We start from the raw sequence: 16,964 nt of genomic DNA, 5'->3' as shown, positions 1-16,964 counted from the left end.
AATTAAGATAATGTATGAAAGTAGAATTCCTTGTATTCTCATTTGAGAATGGAAGGAAGGATTTTTGATTTGGGAGAGTTCAAAAAAAAAGAAGGATTTTTTGACTTGCCTTTTTCATTTTTCCCTTATAAAAATAACTCAATCAAAATAAAATTATCTAATCTACAAGAACGAAATGTTTGTTATGTTTAATATCTTTAGCTTAATCTGTATCTGTCTTAATTCTGTCCTTTATTCGAATAGTTTTTTCTTTGCCAAATTGCCTGAAGCTTATGCCGTTTTCAATCCAATCGTAGATGTGATGCCTGTCATACCTGTTCTCTTTTTTCTCTTAGCCTTTGTTTGGCAAGCTGCTGTAAGTTTTCGATAAAATCCTTAATACTTTGCCAAATCCATTCATGATTTATTCGACAAAAAAAATTATAAAAATGGATAAGATCGGCTAAGTCTTACATTAGAATTATAAACCCTCGATTAAAAAATGGAAATTCTTGTATATTGAGTAACCGCGGAGATGAATTTTGATCAGTTTATTTACTCGTTCTGACCTTTCAGTGAGTAAGGAGTTTATTAGGTCTAGGTCCCCTACAATACCTAATTGTCGATATGACAAGAAAATTTTTGTGAGGAAGGAATAAAAATCTTATTACAAAGAAATTCGTAAAAGTGACTTTCTTTTTCTTTTCAAATCAAAAAACTCCATTTTGGGGGGTATGATGTCAAATCAAACAAAATAGTATATGTGGTAAAAAGAAAAAATAGGTAATCTATTCCCTTTTTCTAAAATGATCTTATCTTGGAGATTGTGTAATGCTTACTCTCAAACTCTTTGTTTACACAGTAGTGATATTCTTTGTTTCTCTCTTCATCTTCGGATTCTTATCTAATGATCCGGGACGTAATCCTGGACGTGAGGAATAAAAAAAAATTGAGTTTTCTTTGTTTTTCTAATTTTTTCTTATTATTTTATCTATTCCATATATTCACTTTACCTATAAAAAAATAAAGGAATCGAAATTCCTTCGAAATCGAAAGTATCAAGTAATCAGAGCGGGCGGAGAGAGAGGGATTCGAACCCTCGGTACGAATAACTCGTACAACGGATTAGCAATCCGCCGCTTTAGTCCACTCAGCCATCTCTCCCAATTTAAATAAAATTGAAATTTCAATAAAATTTCAAATGAAATTGAAATTAACTATTTCAATTTAAATTGAAATTAAATAAAAAAAGAAAAGAAAATAATAAAAAAGAAAAAATTTTTAATTTTTAAGATATTAATTATTAAGTTTAAGAAAGACATTAATATAATATTTTTTATTAAGAAAGATATTAAACATTATAATTTAAGAAAGATATTAAACATTATAATTATAACATTATCATTAGAAATATGAAACATTCTATTAAAATTTCTAATTATAGAATAGATTTCATTACAGATGAAATAAAAAAAAAATAAAAAGTGAATAATTAAAAATTAAAATTATTAATAAATTCTAATCTAAATTTAAAGGTTAAAGGAATTGAAATTTTATTTTCAATTAAAGTAAAGAAAAAACAAATTAAAGGTTTTTTTTATGTAATAAAAAATTTCTTAAATATTATAATATTAAATATTATAATATTATATTATAAGTAATTTTATAAGTAATTGTATATTATAAGTAATTATATAATTAAGTAATTAATAATATTATATTATAATAATATTATATTATAAGTAATTATATAATTAAGTAATTATATAATTATAATTATATAATTATATTTATATTAAGTTAAGTTAATTTTAATAATTTAAGTAATGTAATTATATAAGTAATTATATAATTATATTTATATTTAAGTTAATTTACATTTACGTAATTTAATTTAAGTTTCATTTAAGTAAGTTAAGAGTAAGTCAAGAACGAATTTGATCAAGAATTCCATTTAGATAAGATTCGAAACAGGTATCTCCAATAGAAAGAAAACCTTACTTCTTTAATTTTGTACGAAAGGTTTATTCTCCCGGCCTGGTCCTAGTTAAGTACTGGCCGGGCCAGTACCTCTTTTTTTGTCCAGCTTCAATGACCCCTTCAGACAGACTGAGAATGCCAGCAATCCAGCAAAGGAAAAGTATAAGTATAACTTTATACTGTTTTTTAAATTTATATATGTTATTTAGAAAAGCTTTGTGCTCTTCGCCTTTTAAGTCCCTGGCTGGCGGGACTAAATATGTGTCAACGTTATAATTTTAATGCTATCTTGATTGCGTCTCACTCCCTTGTTCGACAAATAGTCCATTCATATACAATAATGTATATGTAGCGGGTATAGTTTAGTGGTAAAAGTGTGATTCGTTCTATTAACAACTTAAAAAGTTAAGGGGTCTCTCGGTTTTTTGCATACTCCGATCAAAAACTTTATTTCTTAAAAGGGTTTAATCCTTTACCTCTCAATAGCATATTTGAGGAAGAACATACATTCTCACGATTTGTATCCAAAGTCCAATTAGAAATTCTATTTTCGAAATTGAATAAGAAAATTGGATTATGTATATGGAGTCGTGAAACATAATTTTTTTTGAATTGGATCAATTCTTCCAATCGAATGAGTATGAATAAAGGATCTATGGATGAAGATACAAAAGTTTATTTCCAATCGTAACTAGATCTTAAATTTTGGTGTTGTAAAAGGGAAATTGAAGCCAAACAAGCTAGAAAAGGGTGGTTTTGGTTTACTAGAACCATCAGCATATTGTTTCAGCTCGGTGGAAACCAAATTCTTTTCCTCGGGATCCTGCGAGTGGAAATAGGGAACGAAGTAACTAGACTAGACGGATTTGGTATAATCCCTCTCCTCTAGAGGGATCATCTAGTAAGCGAGTAGTTTGGGATACATTCAGACAGAAAGGCTGACATAGATGTTATGGATCTAATTTTCTCTAGGAATACATCAATCTTCCATAAAGGAGCCGAATGAAATCAAAATTTCACGTTCGGTTTTGAATTAGAGACGTTAAAAGTGATCAAGCAACGTCGACTATAACCCCTAGCCTTCCAAGCTAACGATGCGGGTTCGATTCCCGCTACCCGCTCCATATTTCTTATTATGTATTATACATCTTATTATGTTATGTATTATACATCTTATTATGTATTATACATACATGCACCATCAATTTAGATATGCATTCTTTTTTATTCCCTAAAATATTTTCCGTGTAATTTGATTTTTTATCCGAACAAAAGAAAGTAAGAATACAAAAAAATAAAATAGGAATGAAAAGCGTCCATTGTCTAATGGATAGGACAGAGGTCTTCTAAACCTTTGGTATAGGTTCAAATCCTATTGGACGCAATTTATTTCCATCTATTTTTAAAATGGCTATACTTTTTAAAAATGGCTATACTAAGAAACCCTTTTTGAATCATTCGAATCAGAACTATTTCTCAATGATTACTCTTGTACTAAGAATAGAATATACCAAGAATAGAATAAAAGTAAGAAATTTATGTTTGTTCCTGAAGTAAAAACAGTTCGATCTGTTCTTGAATAGCTTCCTTCAAAAGAAATTCTACTTCCTCGGTGAATGTCTTGGTAGAAGATATAATTTCTTGAAATTTAGGTTTATTGTTTTTTAAGTAGCTACGTAACTGACTGAGAAATTTCTTTACCTGTCCAATTTCTAGCGGATCAAGATATCCATTCGCTCCGGTATAAATAGTAGCTATCTGTTCTTCCACTGCGAGAGGGTCTGATTGGGATTGTTTAAGCAACTCGCGTAATCGTTGACCTCTTGCCAATTGATTCTGAGTAGCTTTATCGAGATCAGAAGCGAATTGTGCAAAGGCTTCTAACTCTGTGAATTGCGCTAGTTCCAATTTTGATTTGCCGGCTACTTGTTTCATGGCTTTAATTTGAGCTGCGGATCCTACTCTGGAAACGGAAATACCCACATTAATAGCAGGTCGGATTCCAGCATTGAATAGATCGGCAGATAAGAATATTTGTCCATCTGTAATGGAAATTACATTAGTAGGAATATAAGCTGAAACGTCTCCAGATTGAGTCTCAACTATCGGTAAAGCGGTCATACTTCCTTCACCTAAACTAGAATTTGATTTAGCGGCTCTTTCCAAAAGTCGTGAATGCAAATAAAAAACATCTCCTGGATAAGCTTCACGACCGGGAGGTCTTCTTAATAGAAGAGACATTTGGCGATAAGCTTGTGCCTGTTTGGAGAGATCATCATAAATTATTAAAGTATGTTGTCCACGATACATAAAAAACTCAGCCAGAGCCGCTCCCGTATAAGGAGCGAGGTATTGTAATGTAGCAGGTGAATCCGCCGTTTCGGCTACCACAATAGTATATTCCATCGCCCCCTTTTCCCGGAAAGTAGTCACTACCTGAGCCACAGAAGATGCTTTTTGACCAATAGCTACATAAACACATATTACATTTTGACCTTTTTGATTGAGAATCGTATCTGTGGCTACGGCTGTTTTGCCGGTCTGTCTGTCCCCAATAATTAATTCTCGCTGACCGCGTCCTATAGGGATCATCGAATCAATGGCAATAAGCCCCGTTTGAAGAGGCTCATATACAGAACGTCTAGAAATAATACCTGGGGCAGGAGATTCAATTAACCGAGATTCAGAAGCTGAAATTTCACCTCTCCCATCAATAGGTTTAGCCAGAGCATTTATAACACGACCCAAATAACCCTCACTCACAGGTATCTGAGCAATTCGTCCTGTTGCTTTTACGGAACTTCCCTCTTGTATCATCAAACCATCACCCATTAATACAACGCCAACATTATTTGATTCCAAATTCAGAGCAATGCCTATTGTACCCTCTTGAAACTCTACTAATTCACCTGCCATTACTTCATCAAGACCATGAACACGAGCAATTCCGTCGCCTACTTGAAGTACGGTACCGGTATTCACAATCTTTATTTCTCTACTATATTGTTCAATACGCTCACGAATAATATTACTAATTTCGTCGGCTCGAAGGGTTACCATTAGTGTTTCTTTATTCTTTTTAGGAAGGAAAAGATAAAAATAATGCCTAAACTATAACTAAAAAAAGAAGGGCTAATCAGTTATTTCTTGCATGGCCCCGAGAATGCCAATATTAGCACGGATCGTACGGAAATGTAACTCGCTATTCAAGCAACTATTCAGAGTTCCTAGAGCTCCTTGTAAGGCTTGTTGGAAAACTCGTTGTCGGACCTGATTAATCGCTCTTTGTTGTTCAAACTGAAGGGTTTCATTTTTGTAATTTTCTAATTGTTCCAAACTATTACTAGTGGCATTAATCAAATTTTGTTTTTCTCGTTCTATTTCAGAGTATCCATTCATTCGATACTCATCTGCTTCCATTTCCACTTTACGTAAGCGAGCCCGGGCTCTTTCGAGCTGCTCAATGGCCCCTTTACGTAATTCTTCCGAATTTCGAATAGTATTCAAAATCCTCTGTTTTCGATTATCTAATAAATCATTTAATGAAAGTAGATTATCTTATCATTAATTTCAAAACTTCCATGATCTCTTCCCGAACCAAACATGAATCTTTCGATTCATTTGGCTCTCACGCTCAATTATTTATTTTATTTATGGTGTGGGTATTCCCATATCTTTTTTAATGTTTTATTTATGGTGTGGGTATTCCCATATCTTTTTTAATGTAATGAGCCTACCCTCTCTTTTCTGTTTGTATTCAAAGATGTCAAAACTGATACAAGACCAGAATATCAGGAGGACTCTTCCGACTAGACCAGACAAAAATCTAGAATTGTCAGCAAAGTTGTTTCTTTATTTGTATTTTATTTATATTTGTTTTGTATTTTATTTATCATTTTCATTTTTAGAATTCTATTTCATTTTTCATTTTAAAAAAATGAAAATAATAATTATTATATTTTTTATTTGTTTCTTCAAGTCCAAAAATTCCTCTTTTTTTATACATAGGTCGTCATTTCGGCATTAGATAAAAAAAGCAAAGTGCTCATTTTTCTAGTAAATGGTTCAAATTCTTTTATCGATATGAGTGTTCTATATCAAATCAAATAAATTACCAACTATTTTTTTTTTAACCATTTCGTTACTAACGTAGTGGTAGAAGTGGTAGAAAGAGTACCATGTTTTACCTGGACTTTAAACAATTTAGCTTTAACCATGTTAATGGTCTCACATTATTGGTTGATAGAGAATCAAAGTGGATTTACCAATAAGTCACGAAATGCTATGGTTCTTACATATGATTTCTTAATTTATTCAGAAGTAATTCGTCGAGATCGTGCACCTTTTTCCTATTTCTCCTATAAATACCATAAATAAAGTGCAGCTGGATGGATCCAACCTATTCTTGAAATACACAACTCGCACACACTCCCTTTCCAAAATAAATCAATACACCAAGCACTACACTTAGATTTATTGGATTTGTTGCTAAAATATCGGTATTAAACCCGAAACTCCCGGCGGATGGCCAGTGACCCAAGGAAACGAAAGAATCGATTACATTTTTCATATGCTCCCCTCTCTTATGGATAGGACTAACAAAGAACAGAGTTCTTTTTGTATCACTTCACTCGCCTTTTTTTGATCGATTTCTTTTTATTAATTTCATTTCCACTTTATTTAATGGCAATAGATTAAATCATTTGTTTGAAATTTATTATTTTTTAAGTTTTCAAGAAGTTTCCAATAAGATACTTTACTTAGGTCTTAGATCTCATATCAATTGATAACTATTTCGTTTGTTGAAACGCTTCGAACAATGAAAGTAAAAAAGTTTTCTATTGTACTAAGCTAAGGACAGAAAGGAAGAAAGCAAGCGAATCTGGTAATTCCTCATCCTCAAATCAGCCCTTCCTGGCGTATTGTCTCAACAAATAAGTAATTTATAAGTAAAGTGTAAATATAATTCGAAGAAGCAAAGGGCAATTCCAAGTTAAAGTTAATAAAATAAGAAAAAAGTATGTAAGGTACTTTTTTCTATTTATTTCTAGGATTAAACAAAAGGATTCGCAAATAAAAGCGCTAACGCCACGACCAGTCCGTAAATTGTTAAAGCTTCCATAAAAGCTAGACTAAGCAATAAAGTACCTCGTATTTTACCCTCTGCTTCTGGTTGTCTCGCAATACCTTCTACAGCTTGGCCTGCAGCAGTACCTTGACCAACTCCAGGTCCAATAGAAGCAAGCCCCACGGCCAATCCAGCAGCAATAACGGAAGCGGCAGAAATCAGTGGATTCATGGTAAGTTCCTCGCACAAAAAAAAAGAAATGGTTAATGATACAATCAACCAATGAATTATTACTCATTTTATCATTAAGATCCAGCGGTCCGAAGTAACTAAAAACTCCGAATTGAAATGATAATATTACTAAATTACTGAACTGAATCGTCACAACTATCTCGTTTTTACCCATAATGGAGTTTTTGTAAATCCATATGCATACAGTTCTAACTATTGTATTTCTTTGTTTCGAACCACTCTTTCATTTAATTCTTCGTTCTTTACTACACCATTCTTGAGTTCATCTCTTTGTTCATTCAATCCACAATCACAGACAAAATAGAAGGACTGATATTGAAATCCGTCTAAATGGAGTGTGACTAAATGCAGTGTGAGCTGCAATCAATATCAATCAAATTAATACCAATACAAATCAATATCAATATATCAATATGTAGTAATATAAAAGTATGTAGTAGTACCAATATCAATATATAGTAATAATTAATACTAATAATTATCGATAATATAATTATAAATGATTATATTAACTAATACTTAATTGATACTTAGATATTTTACATATGAATATTAATACTTATATTAATATTAACTATTAAACTAATTATTAATGTTAACTAATACTTATTTTATTACTTATATTTATTTACTTATATTTATTTATTTATTTATTATTATTTATTATTATATTTATTATATTATTATTATATTAATATTATTATTATATTATATTATCATTATAGGATTATATTATGTATAGGATTATATTTTATATTATGTATAGGATTATATTATGATTACAGAGTAGAAGTTATGATTATAAAAATAGTAATAGTATGTAATTAAGTAATAGCATGTAATTAAGTAATAGCATGTAATTATGTAATATAGTGATGTTATATAGGATGATAGGGATAGCCTTATATAACTAATGAATATCTAATGTCATTCTAATATGACATATATATTTGTTTCTTCCATAACGTAAACCACCCGCATTTTTTTTAGATTAAATCGGATTCTAGAATCATTCCTAGAAACATAGACGGGGTCCGAGCTTATAGACATTACATACATCTAGTATAACCTCCCCAACCCTTCTCTTTTTTTTTTACAATTCTGTAATACCGTCCATCTTTTCTCCTAAAACTCTAAGTCATATAGTAATACGTTATTATGTTCCCCAACCAATTGGATTATCTTGAACCACGCATGAATTGGGATAAACTTACTTAATAATAATAATAAAAAATAATAATAAAAAGACTATTTTGAAAGCTAGTCAATGATGACCCTCCATGGATTCACCTATATAAGCCGCAGCTAACGTTGCAAAAATAAGAGCTTGAATACCACTTGTAAATAATCCAAGAAACATGACAGGTATAGGAACTACTGAAGGGACTAAAGAAACAAGAACGACAACTACTAATTCATCAGCCAATATATTCCCGAAAAGTCGAAAACTAAGAGATAAGGGTTTTGTGAAATCTTCTAGGATGTTAATTGGTAAAAGTATTGGAGTTGGTTGAATGTATTTCCCAAAATAACCCAATCCTTTTTTGCTAAGACCCGCATAAAAATATGCGACTGACGTGAGTAAAGCTAAAGCAACAGTAGTATTTATATCATTCGTGGGCGCAGCTAACTCCCCATGAGGTAACTGTATAATTTTCCAAGGTAAAAGAGCACCTGACCAGTTAGAAACAAAAATAAATAGGAACATAGTTCCAATAAAGGGAACCCAAGGACCATATTCTTCTCCAATCTGGGTTTTGCTCAAGTCTCGAATAAATTCAAGGACATATTCGAAGAAATTCTGACCGCCGGTCGGAATGGTTTGTGGATTCCGAACAGCTAGGATCACCGAACCTAATAAGATAGCAATTACTACCCAAGAAGTGATAAGTACTTGGGCATGGACTTGTAAACCTCCTATTTGCCAATAGAAATGTTGGCCTACTTCTACACCCGATATATCGTATAACCCCTTGAGTGTTTTAATGGAACATGGTATAACATTCATATGGTCCTCTAACAAAAATTGAACTTCAAAAAATAAATTATTTTGATTCAACCATCTCTTTCTCAACTCACCAACTTGAATCACTAATTGTATTCATCAATCGTATATTTAGGATATCAAGAAATTACATAGGATACCAAGAAATCACATAACATCATAACATATTATCAATATGCCCACATTTCCATTTTGTTTTTTCTTTTTTTTAATTCAAGAATAGTAACCGATCCAATAAATCTATAAAATCCCCAAATAATTAACTAATTATTCTTAATCATAATCAACGATTTCTTATATAGCTACAACGGCCCTCACAAATTGCGGATACTAATTTGTTAAGAACCAATCGGATTGAAGCTATAGCGTCATCATTGGCTGGGATCGAAATATCTGCGAGATCGGGGTCACAATTTGTATCGATTAAACAAATCGTCGGAATCCCTAAAATTACACATTCTCGAAGAGCCATATATTCTTCTTGCTGATCAACGATGATCACAATATCAGGCAATCCCGTCATATATTTGATACCGCCGAGATATGTTTGCAAGGCAGATAATTTTCTCTTCAACATTGCGGCATCTCTTTTGGGAAGACGGTTGAGTTTCCCCATCTTTTGTTCTGCTCTTAAATCCCTGAACTTTTGAAGTCTCGTTTCCGTAGTAGACCAATTCGTTAACATACCACCGAGCCATTTTTTATTAACATAATGACACCGGGCCCTTATTGCAGCTGATGCTACTGAATCCGCTGCTTTATTTTTGGTACCAACAATTAAGAAGTTTTTTCCCCTACTTGCTGCATCAAAAACTAAATCACAGGCTTCTGATAAAAAACGAGCCGTTCTAGTGAGATTTGTAATATGAATACCTTTACGCTTTGCAGAGATGTAAGGGGCCATTCTAGGATTCCATTTCTTAGTACCATGACCAAAATGAACTCCGGCCTCCATCATCTCTTCCAAATTGATGTTCCAATATCTTCTTGTCATTTTTCCCCACACTTCCTTTTTGTTTTTTCTTTTTTATTTTTTTAACAAAGAGACGAGGTACTTTGAAATAAATAATTGTTCCGATGGAACCTTCTACCGGGAATTAACCGTTGATACACGGTACAAACCATTAATGTCTTTTAATTACTTATTTTTTTTTTACCAAATCAATACTCGGACCAGATAGTTAAGTTAAAAGACAGATAGTTAAAAGTGAAAAGATAGTTAAAGTAAAAGAATCTGCTCTTAGGAATCATGAAATCGCGTAAACGATTGTTCTGATGTCTCATGGAAATGGGACGTAAGAACAAAATAATTCTCTATGGTGTAACAAAATATCTCTCATTTCCAAATCGAATAGATTCTTTCTTTTGATTTCCAAATAAATGTTCTTGTCTTGCCTTGAACGGTGCACTAATTTTTTGAATCCGGTACCAACGGGTATAATCCCACCCAGAACAACGTTCTCTTTCAGGCCTTTCAACCAATCAATACGACCTCGTAGAGCAGCTTTTGCTAAAACTCGAGCGGTTTCTTGAAAACTTGCTTCGGATATGAAACTTTGAGTATTCAAAGATGCCCTCGTTATTCCCAATAGGATTGCCCGATAAGAGATCGCTTCGTCCAAAGCGCGCCCCGCTCGTTCCGCTCGCAACAATCCGATTAATTCCCCAGGTGAAAAAACATTAGACATTCCATCTTCTGAAACCAACACTTTTGATGTTACTTGACGTACAATAATCTCTATATGTCTATTATGGATCTGTACCCCCTGGGATCGATAAACCTTTTGGATTTTATTAACCAAAGAGATACGACTTTGAACTATGGTTAGCTCCGCTTGAATCAAGAATCCCCAGGGGATTCCAAGAATTTTTGGTATACCTTCGTTCCAACCTTCAACTCTCCTTTCGAGGTTCATCGATATTGAATCAATAGAACGTACTTCTAAGATTTGTTCCACTTTTGGAAGACCTTGCGTTATGTCACCAGATCTCGATTTTTCATATATAAATGTAACTAATGTATCTCCTTCGTAAAAGATTTCTCCATAATGGCCATGAACAGTAGCTCCTGGAGTGGCCAAATAGGGCTTAGCCGATCTTATAACTAAGGAGTCAACATGAACAATTATGATCTGACCAGATTTTTCTACGTGTGGTTCGTATTTGAATAGACATACATTTTCACAAAAAAATTGTCCAAGACGAATTTTTTTAGATGTCTCTTCCCAATAATCGTGATGGAGAAAGTGCCAATTCAAATGGAATGGATTCAAAATGATGTTACTGCATGGATCGGGGTTATAAATCCTCCTATTTTCATCTATTAAACAGTATTTAAGTACTTGAAGTACTTGGAAAGTCTGTTGAAAATTGTCAAGTAGCAAATATTTCTTTAACAAGATCTGATTATAAGTTATTAAATGGTAAGATGAATAGAAATTTGCTATTTTAGGTACAATAGTGCCTAAGGGACCCAGCAAATCCTTAATTGGGATTATGGGATCCGATTCTTTTGTCATATTGTTATATTTTGAACCATTGAATGGGCCAATTCGAAAACAATTGGATGATGACAAAATTATCAAAGATTGGCATTCCTTATTTCGATTTAACAATGTACCAATAGTACCTTGATGTTGGGTAAGTGATTGAATCCTGGCCTTGTAAAAAAAAGGATTGATATTTGTGCGATCTAATCCATTATCGGAAATCAATCCGGAACTTGCCCTATCATATCTTTTTCCGGTATACGAAATAGTGGACTTGACTAACTCAATTCTTATGAAATCTCGAATCAGATCATTTGTTCTTACCTCAACAAAGGAAGCGTGAACCTCTTCCGGAGAACCTTTTTGCTCTTGATCCCAATTCAATACTAAGCAAGTCCGAACTAATTGAATACTTGTGTGAGAAATTCCTCGAATTGACTTGCCATTTCCATGAAGGATATAATTGACAACTCTAAGTTGGACATTATCCTTTTCCCGCAGGAGATCTTGAGGAAAAAGTGTTGCTAAATTTATGCCATCAGCTATTTCATATGTGACTACGGGTCGAACCAAAACAAAATACTTTTTCTTGGTAGGTGTGATCCGTTGGACATAGATCCAATTTTTCCATTTTTTTGATTCCTTAGAAATTTTTTTTTCTGTTTCCGGTGGTATCAAAATGCCGCTGTGCCTGGATATCTTATCTGCCTCTCCAGGAAAATAAATATCTCCGGAAAATATTTTTAGTTCAATATTTTTTTTTTTTCTCTCCACTCGGACTAATCCGCCTACTCGACTTCTTGTATTTAAAGCGAGTTGTGTATCTACTCCAATGATACTATTGTTCCGGACCATTATCAACGAAGATCCGGGTAAGATATGCACTTCTTCGAGAATGAAAAAAAACCGATCTACTTTCGTTTGGTATTTCGGACTAAATTCTTTTGGTCCTCGATACTCAATCAAATCCTCTTTTTTTATGATTGAATTGACCTCTACGGTTCCATATTTAGTAATTCCTGAATTGCTTCTTCTGTATCGTGGATCATCAAAATAAGCAAGAATACTATTTCTACGTAAAATACCCTGTTTTGGTATTTCGATCGAAATACCAAAACAGGGTATTAGTTCTTTCTCTCGTTCTTGATTGTATTGTAATGGGATGATGAATCTATTTCTTCGCTTTTTCGCCAAGAAATAAGAATTCCCTTGGATAATAGAAGGATATATGAAATTCAAATGACCATTAGACATCGTTTGATCAGGTCTTATTGAATAGTCAATAATTTTCTTATCTTTTTTACCAGAAGTATCCAACAATTTATGTCTTATTCGACCATTAGTCATTGATAGGTCAGAGATATATCTTTCTTCGACAGAAAAAGAATAAACATTCATTTGATCTTGATCCTTGTGGAGCGAAAAAGACACTATACTGGATCTGCACGGACCTCCCGCTAATATCCATAAATGACTCGTTTTTGATAATAGATGAACATTACCATATGTATATTCAGGTGCATGGTGGACATCGGTACTCCAGTGCATTTCTCCCTCTGATTCAGAATAAATATGTTTTCGTACCTTCTCTTTAAAATGAAAAGTGGACGTTCCAGCACGAATCTCAGCAATCACTTGTTCTGATTCTACATATTGATTATTTTGAACTAAAATAAAACTTTTTGGTGGAATATTTACATTATGTAGAATATCCCGACTCTCAATAGTTACATACAAGTCTATAGAACATAGAAAAGCAGGATGCCCATGACGGGTACGTGTGGGATGAACCAAATCCTCATTGAATTTTATTTTTCCATTAGAAGGAGCTCGTACATGCTCGGCAGTACCGCCTGTGAATACTCCACCGGTATGAAAAGTTCTTAATGTTAGTTGAGTTCCTGGTTCCCCAATTGATTGACCCGCAATAATACCTACAGCTTCTCCCAATTCGACCAGGTCGCCATGAGTAGGACTCCGACCATAACATAATTGGCAGATCCAAGATGTACTCCTGCAAGTAAAGGGGGTTCGAATATATATTGGTTGTGCTCGAAAGGTTATGAATCGATTGACAAGTCCAATCCCAATATCTTGATTTCGAGTGGCAAGGCATCGTAGACCGATATATATATCGTCCGCTAATACACGACCAATTAGTGTTTGGACAAAAATTTTTTCCGTCATCCCATTTCGAGGACTCACGGAAATACCTCGGATAGTGCCACAATCTGTTCTACGTACAATAATATGTTGAACTACTTCAACAAGTCTACGTGTGAGGTATCCAGCATCTGATGTTCGTACAGCAGTATCTACAACTCCTTTGCGGGCTCCATAACAGGAAATTATATATTCTGTCAAAGAAAGTCCTTCACGTAAATTGCTTTGAATGGGTAAATCAATCATTTGTCCTTGGGGATCCGACATTAATCCTCTCATACCTACTAATTGGTGTATCTGAGATGCATTTCCCCTAGCTCCCGAAAAGGACATTAGATATACTGGATTAGAAGGATCAGTCATCCGAAAATTAGGATTCATTTCTTGTCTCAAATATTCACTTGTAGCATACCATATCTCAATGGATTGACGTAATTTTTCTACCGCGTGTACATTCCCATAATGATGGTGTTTATCCAAAATAAAACTTTGTTGTTCAGCGTCTTGGACTAACCATCCCTTAGAAGGGATTGTTAAAAGATCATCAATTCCTAATGAAATAGATGTAGCAGTGGCTTGTTGGAAACCCAAAGTCTTTACTTGATCCAAGATATGTGATGTATATGCCATTCCGAAATGATCTATTAACCTGCTAATAAGTCGTTTCATAACAGTTCCATTTATCACTTTATTGTGAAAGACCAGATCGGCCCGTTCTGCCATAAGTACAGTACCTCTTATATTTATTCTGCTAAGTAGGATTCGACAATGGACCTGAGTTAGTGATTCGAAAACTTCCTTTCCTCAATCTCAATCTTGATTCACGCAGAAATTCAGAAATTATGATACCAGTGAAATTGGGGAGACCCGAATTCCCATGGGCACGAACATCGCCTAATCTGATTTCTTAGTTTAGATAGCGTATGAGTAGGCTCGACAAAACCCCTGTATGGCTTCTTCTATTTCCCGATAAAAAGAAATATGACCAAGAGTAGTTCGAATGTATATACAACGGATTTCCTTTGTTACACTTCCTTCTATTAGATAGTGCCCATAAATCTCATGATAAGTACCCAAAGATTCATATTGAACTTCGATGGGAACTTCTCTTGAGCCAATGACACGTTGATCTAGTCTCCATCGGAGCCACAAAGGACTATCTAAACTAATTCGTTTCTGTTGATAAGCTCCAAGTGCATCATAGGAACTAGAAAAATAGGGTTCTTTCTTTTCCGTATACCTATAGTCATTTTTTTTATTGTCAACCTTTTTATTTTGGTAGTTTCCGCAACTATATCTATATGGATTATACCTATTTGCACAAATACCTCGACGATTCCCGATCGTTAATAAATAGAGTCCGATAAGCATATCTTGAGTTGGTACGGAAATAGGATCCCCAATAGCTGGAGACAAGAGATTCATATGAGAAAACATAAGTAAACGAGCCTCCGCTTGAGCTTCCAAAGATAAAGGTACATGAACAGCCATTTGATCCCCATCAAAGTCTGCATTGAAACCCTTACAAACTAATGGATGTAAACAAATAGCGCGTCCCTCCACTAAAAAGGGTTGGAACGCCTGTATGCCTAATCTGTGCAGGGTGGGTGCTCTATTCAATAATACAGGATGCCCCCGCATAACTTCTTGAAGTATTTCCCATACAATGGGTTCTTTTTCCCGAATTTTACTTTTAGCAATTCCTATGTTAGAAGCAACATGTTGTCTGATTAGACCACGAATTACAAATGTTTGGAAAAGCTCTATTGCTATTTCTCGAGGTAATCCACACTGATGTAATGAAAGCGAAGGACCCACGACAATGACGGAACGTCCCGAATAATCGACACGTTTACCAAGCAGAGTCTCACGAAATCTTCCCTCTTTGCCTTCAATTACATCTGAAAATGACTTGTAAACTTTATTATGACCATCCCTCATTGGTTGTCCACGGATCCCATTATCAAGAAGTGTATCCACGGCCTCTTGTACCAATTTCTCCTGACACATTACTAATTCCCCTGGCGTAGATCTACTTGTTGCTAATAGATCGGTAAGAGTATTATTCCGATAGATAACTCGTCTATAGAGTTCATTAATATCCGAACTCATTAGTTTACCCCCATCTATCTGAATGATTGGTCTCAACTCGGGAGGAAGAACTGGTAATAAGCACAAAACCATCCATTCTGGTTCTACATTTGTTCGAATAAAATGTTTAGCTAATTCCATGCGTCTAACCAAAAAATCCTTTCTTCTTCTAATTTTTCTATCTTCCCATTCATTTCCAGTGGACCCCTCCTCCCCTAATTCCTTCCATTCTACTAATGAATTACCCGTAATAATTCGCAAATCTGAATCGGCTAATTGTTCTCTGATAGCACCTGCTCCTGTAGAGATTTCTCGATTTCGAAATGTCTCGAAGCCTTGGGTAGTAAAAAAAAGTGGTATGCTGTATTTCCGAGATTGGATTTCATATTCGAATAAACCTCGTAATCGTAAGAAAGTAGGTTTTTTCGCTATGGGCCTAGCAAAAGAAAAATCGAGATAGGTTCCTGTAGGATTGGATTCCCCCTTTTAAAATCGGACGTGAAGGTTTCCTTTCATCCGGCTCAAGTAGTTACCTCAAAAAGGGGATTCTTTCTTATTTAAAAAGTTTGTTCGAAAAACCCTACAAACAAAGAACTACTCCTTACTCAAGTTCCCACTAAGGACCAACGATTCATTCTTCTTTTTTTACTTTCATTTTCCGAATTACTTATGACAAAATAAAAATGTAGGATTTTTGAGTAGTCTACTTCCCGTCAAATGATGAATCCCCTTAAAAGAATACTTTGGGACTCGTAAGGGATTTACTTGTCTATATATCGTTCTATTCGATCCTTTAGGTCCCTACTCACCTCGATGGTTATCCCATGATGCCCCTTGAAGCATATATGCGATAGATAGACTTCTGTAACCATACTATATTTGCTTGCTTAAACGGAATCTCTCTATAAAGAAATGGAATAGCTGATTCCACAAAAAA

General features: G+C 34.1%; 3 protein-coding genes and 2 non-coding genes across 5 annotated transcripts in view; 1 reads left to right on the top strand and 4 right to left on the bottom strand.

Moving 5' to 3' along the window:
- Window positions 1-1,055: 1,055 nt before the first annotated feature.
- Window positions 1,056-1,143, bottom strand: TRNAS-GCU (transfer RNA serine (anticodon GCU)). The gene has a single exon. It is a non-coding gene; the product is annotated as a tRNA-Ser (tRNA).
- A 1,159-nt stretch (window positions 1,144-2,302) lies between these two features.
- On the bottom strand, window positions 2,303-7,857 carry LOC135662285 (ATP synthase subunit alpha, chloroplastic). The gene has a single exon (XM_065176637.1). The coding sequence runs from the start codon at window positions 5,017-5,019 to the stop codon at window positions 3,496-3,498; it is 1,524 nt and encodes a 507-aa protein (XP_065032709.1). The 5' UTR covers window positions 5,020-7,857; the 3' UTR covers window positions 2,303-3,495.
- On the top strand, window positions 3,272-3,343 carry TRNAR-UCU (transfer RNA arginine (anticodon UCU)). Its single transcript has one exon. It is a non-coding gene; the product is annotated as a tRNA-Arg (tRNA).
- LOC135662286 (DNA-directed RNA polymerase subunit beta'-like) lies at window positions 5,379-16,295 on the bottom strand. The gene has a single exon (XM_065176638.1). The coding sequence runs from the start codon at window positions 16,166-16,168 to the stop codon at window positions 14,849-14,851; it is 1,320 nt and encodes a 439-aa protein (XP_065032710.1). The 5' UTR covers window positions 16,169-16,295; the 3' UTR covers window positions 5,379-14,848.
- Window positions 16,296-16,532: 237 nt separating this feature from the next.
- Window positions 16,533-16,964, bottom strand: part of LOC135662281 (DNA-directed RNA polymerase subunit beta) — a 7,571-nt gene continuing 7,139 nt past the window's right edge. Inside the window, exon 1 of the mRNA XM_065176632.1 lies at window positions 16,533-16,964. This exon is cut by the window's right edge and continues 7,139 nt beyond it. The gene's annotated coding sequence lies outside the window, so the exon portion shown is untranslated.

This window comes from Musa acuminata, unplaced genomic scaffold, assembly GCF_036884655.1.
Source record: "Musa acuminata AAA Group cultivar baxijiao unplaced genomic scaffold, Cavendish_Baxijiao_AAA HiC_scaffold_607, whole genome shotgun sequence".
Lineage (NCBI taxonomy): Eukaryota > Viridiplantae > Streptophyta > Magnoliopsida > Zingiberales > Musaceae > Musa > Musa acuminata.
Note: the sequence above shows the minus strand (reverse complement) of the source record. Positions and strands in the feature narration are given on the sequence as shown.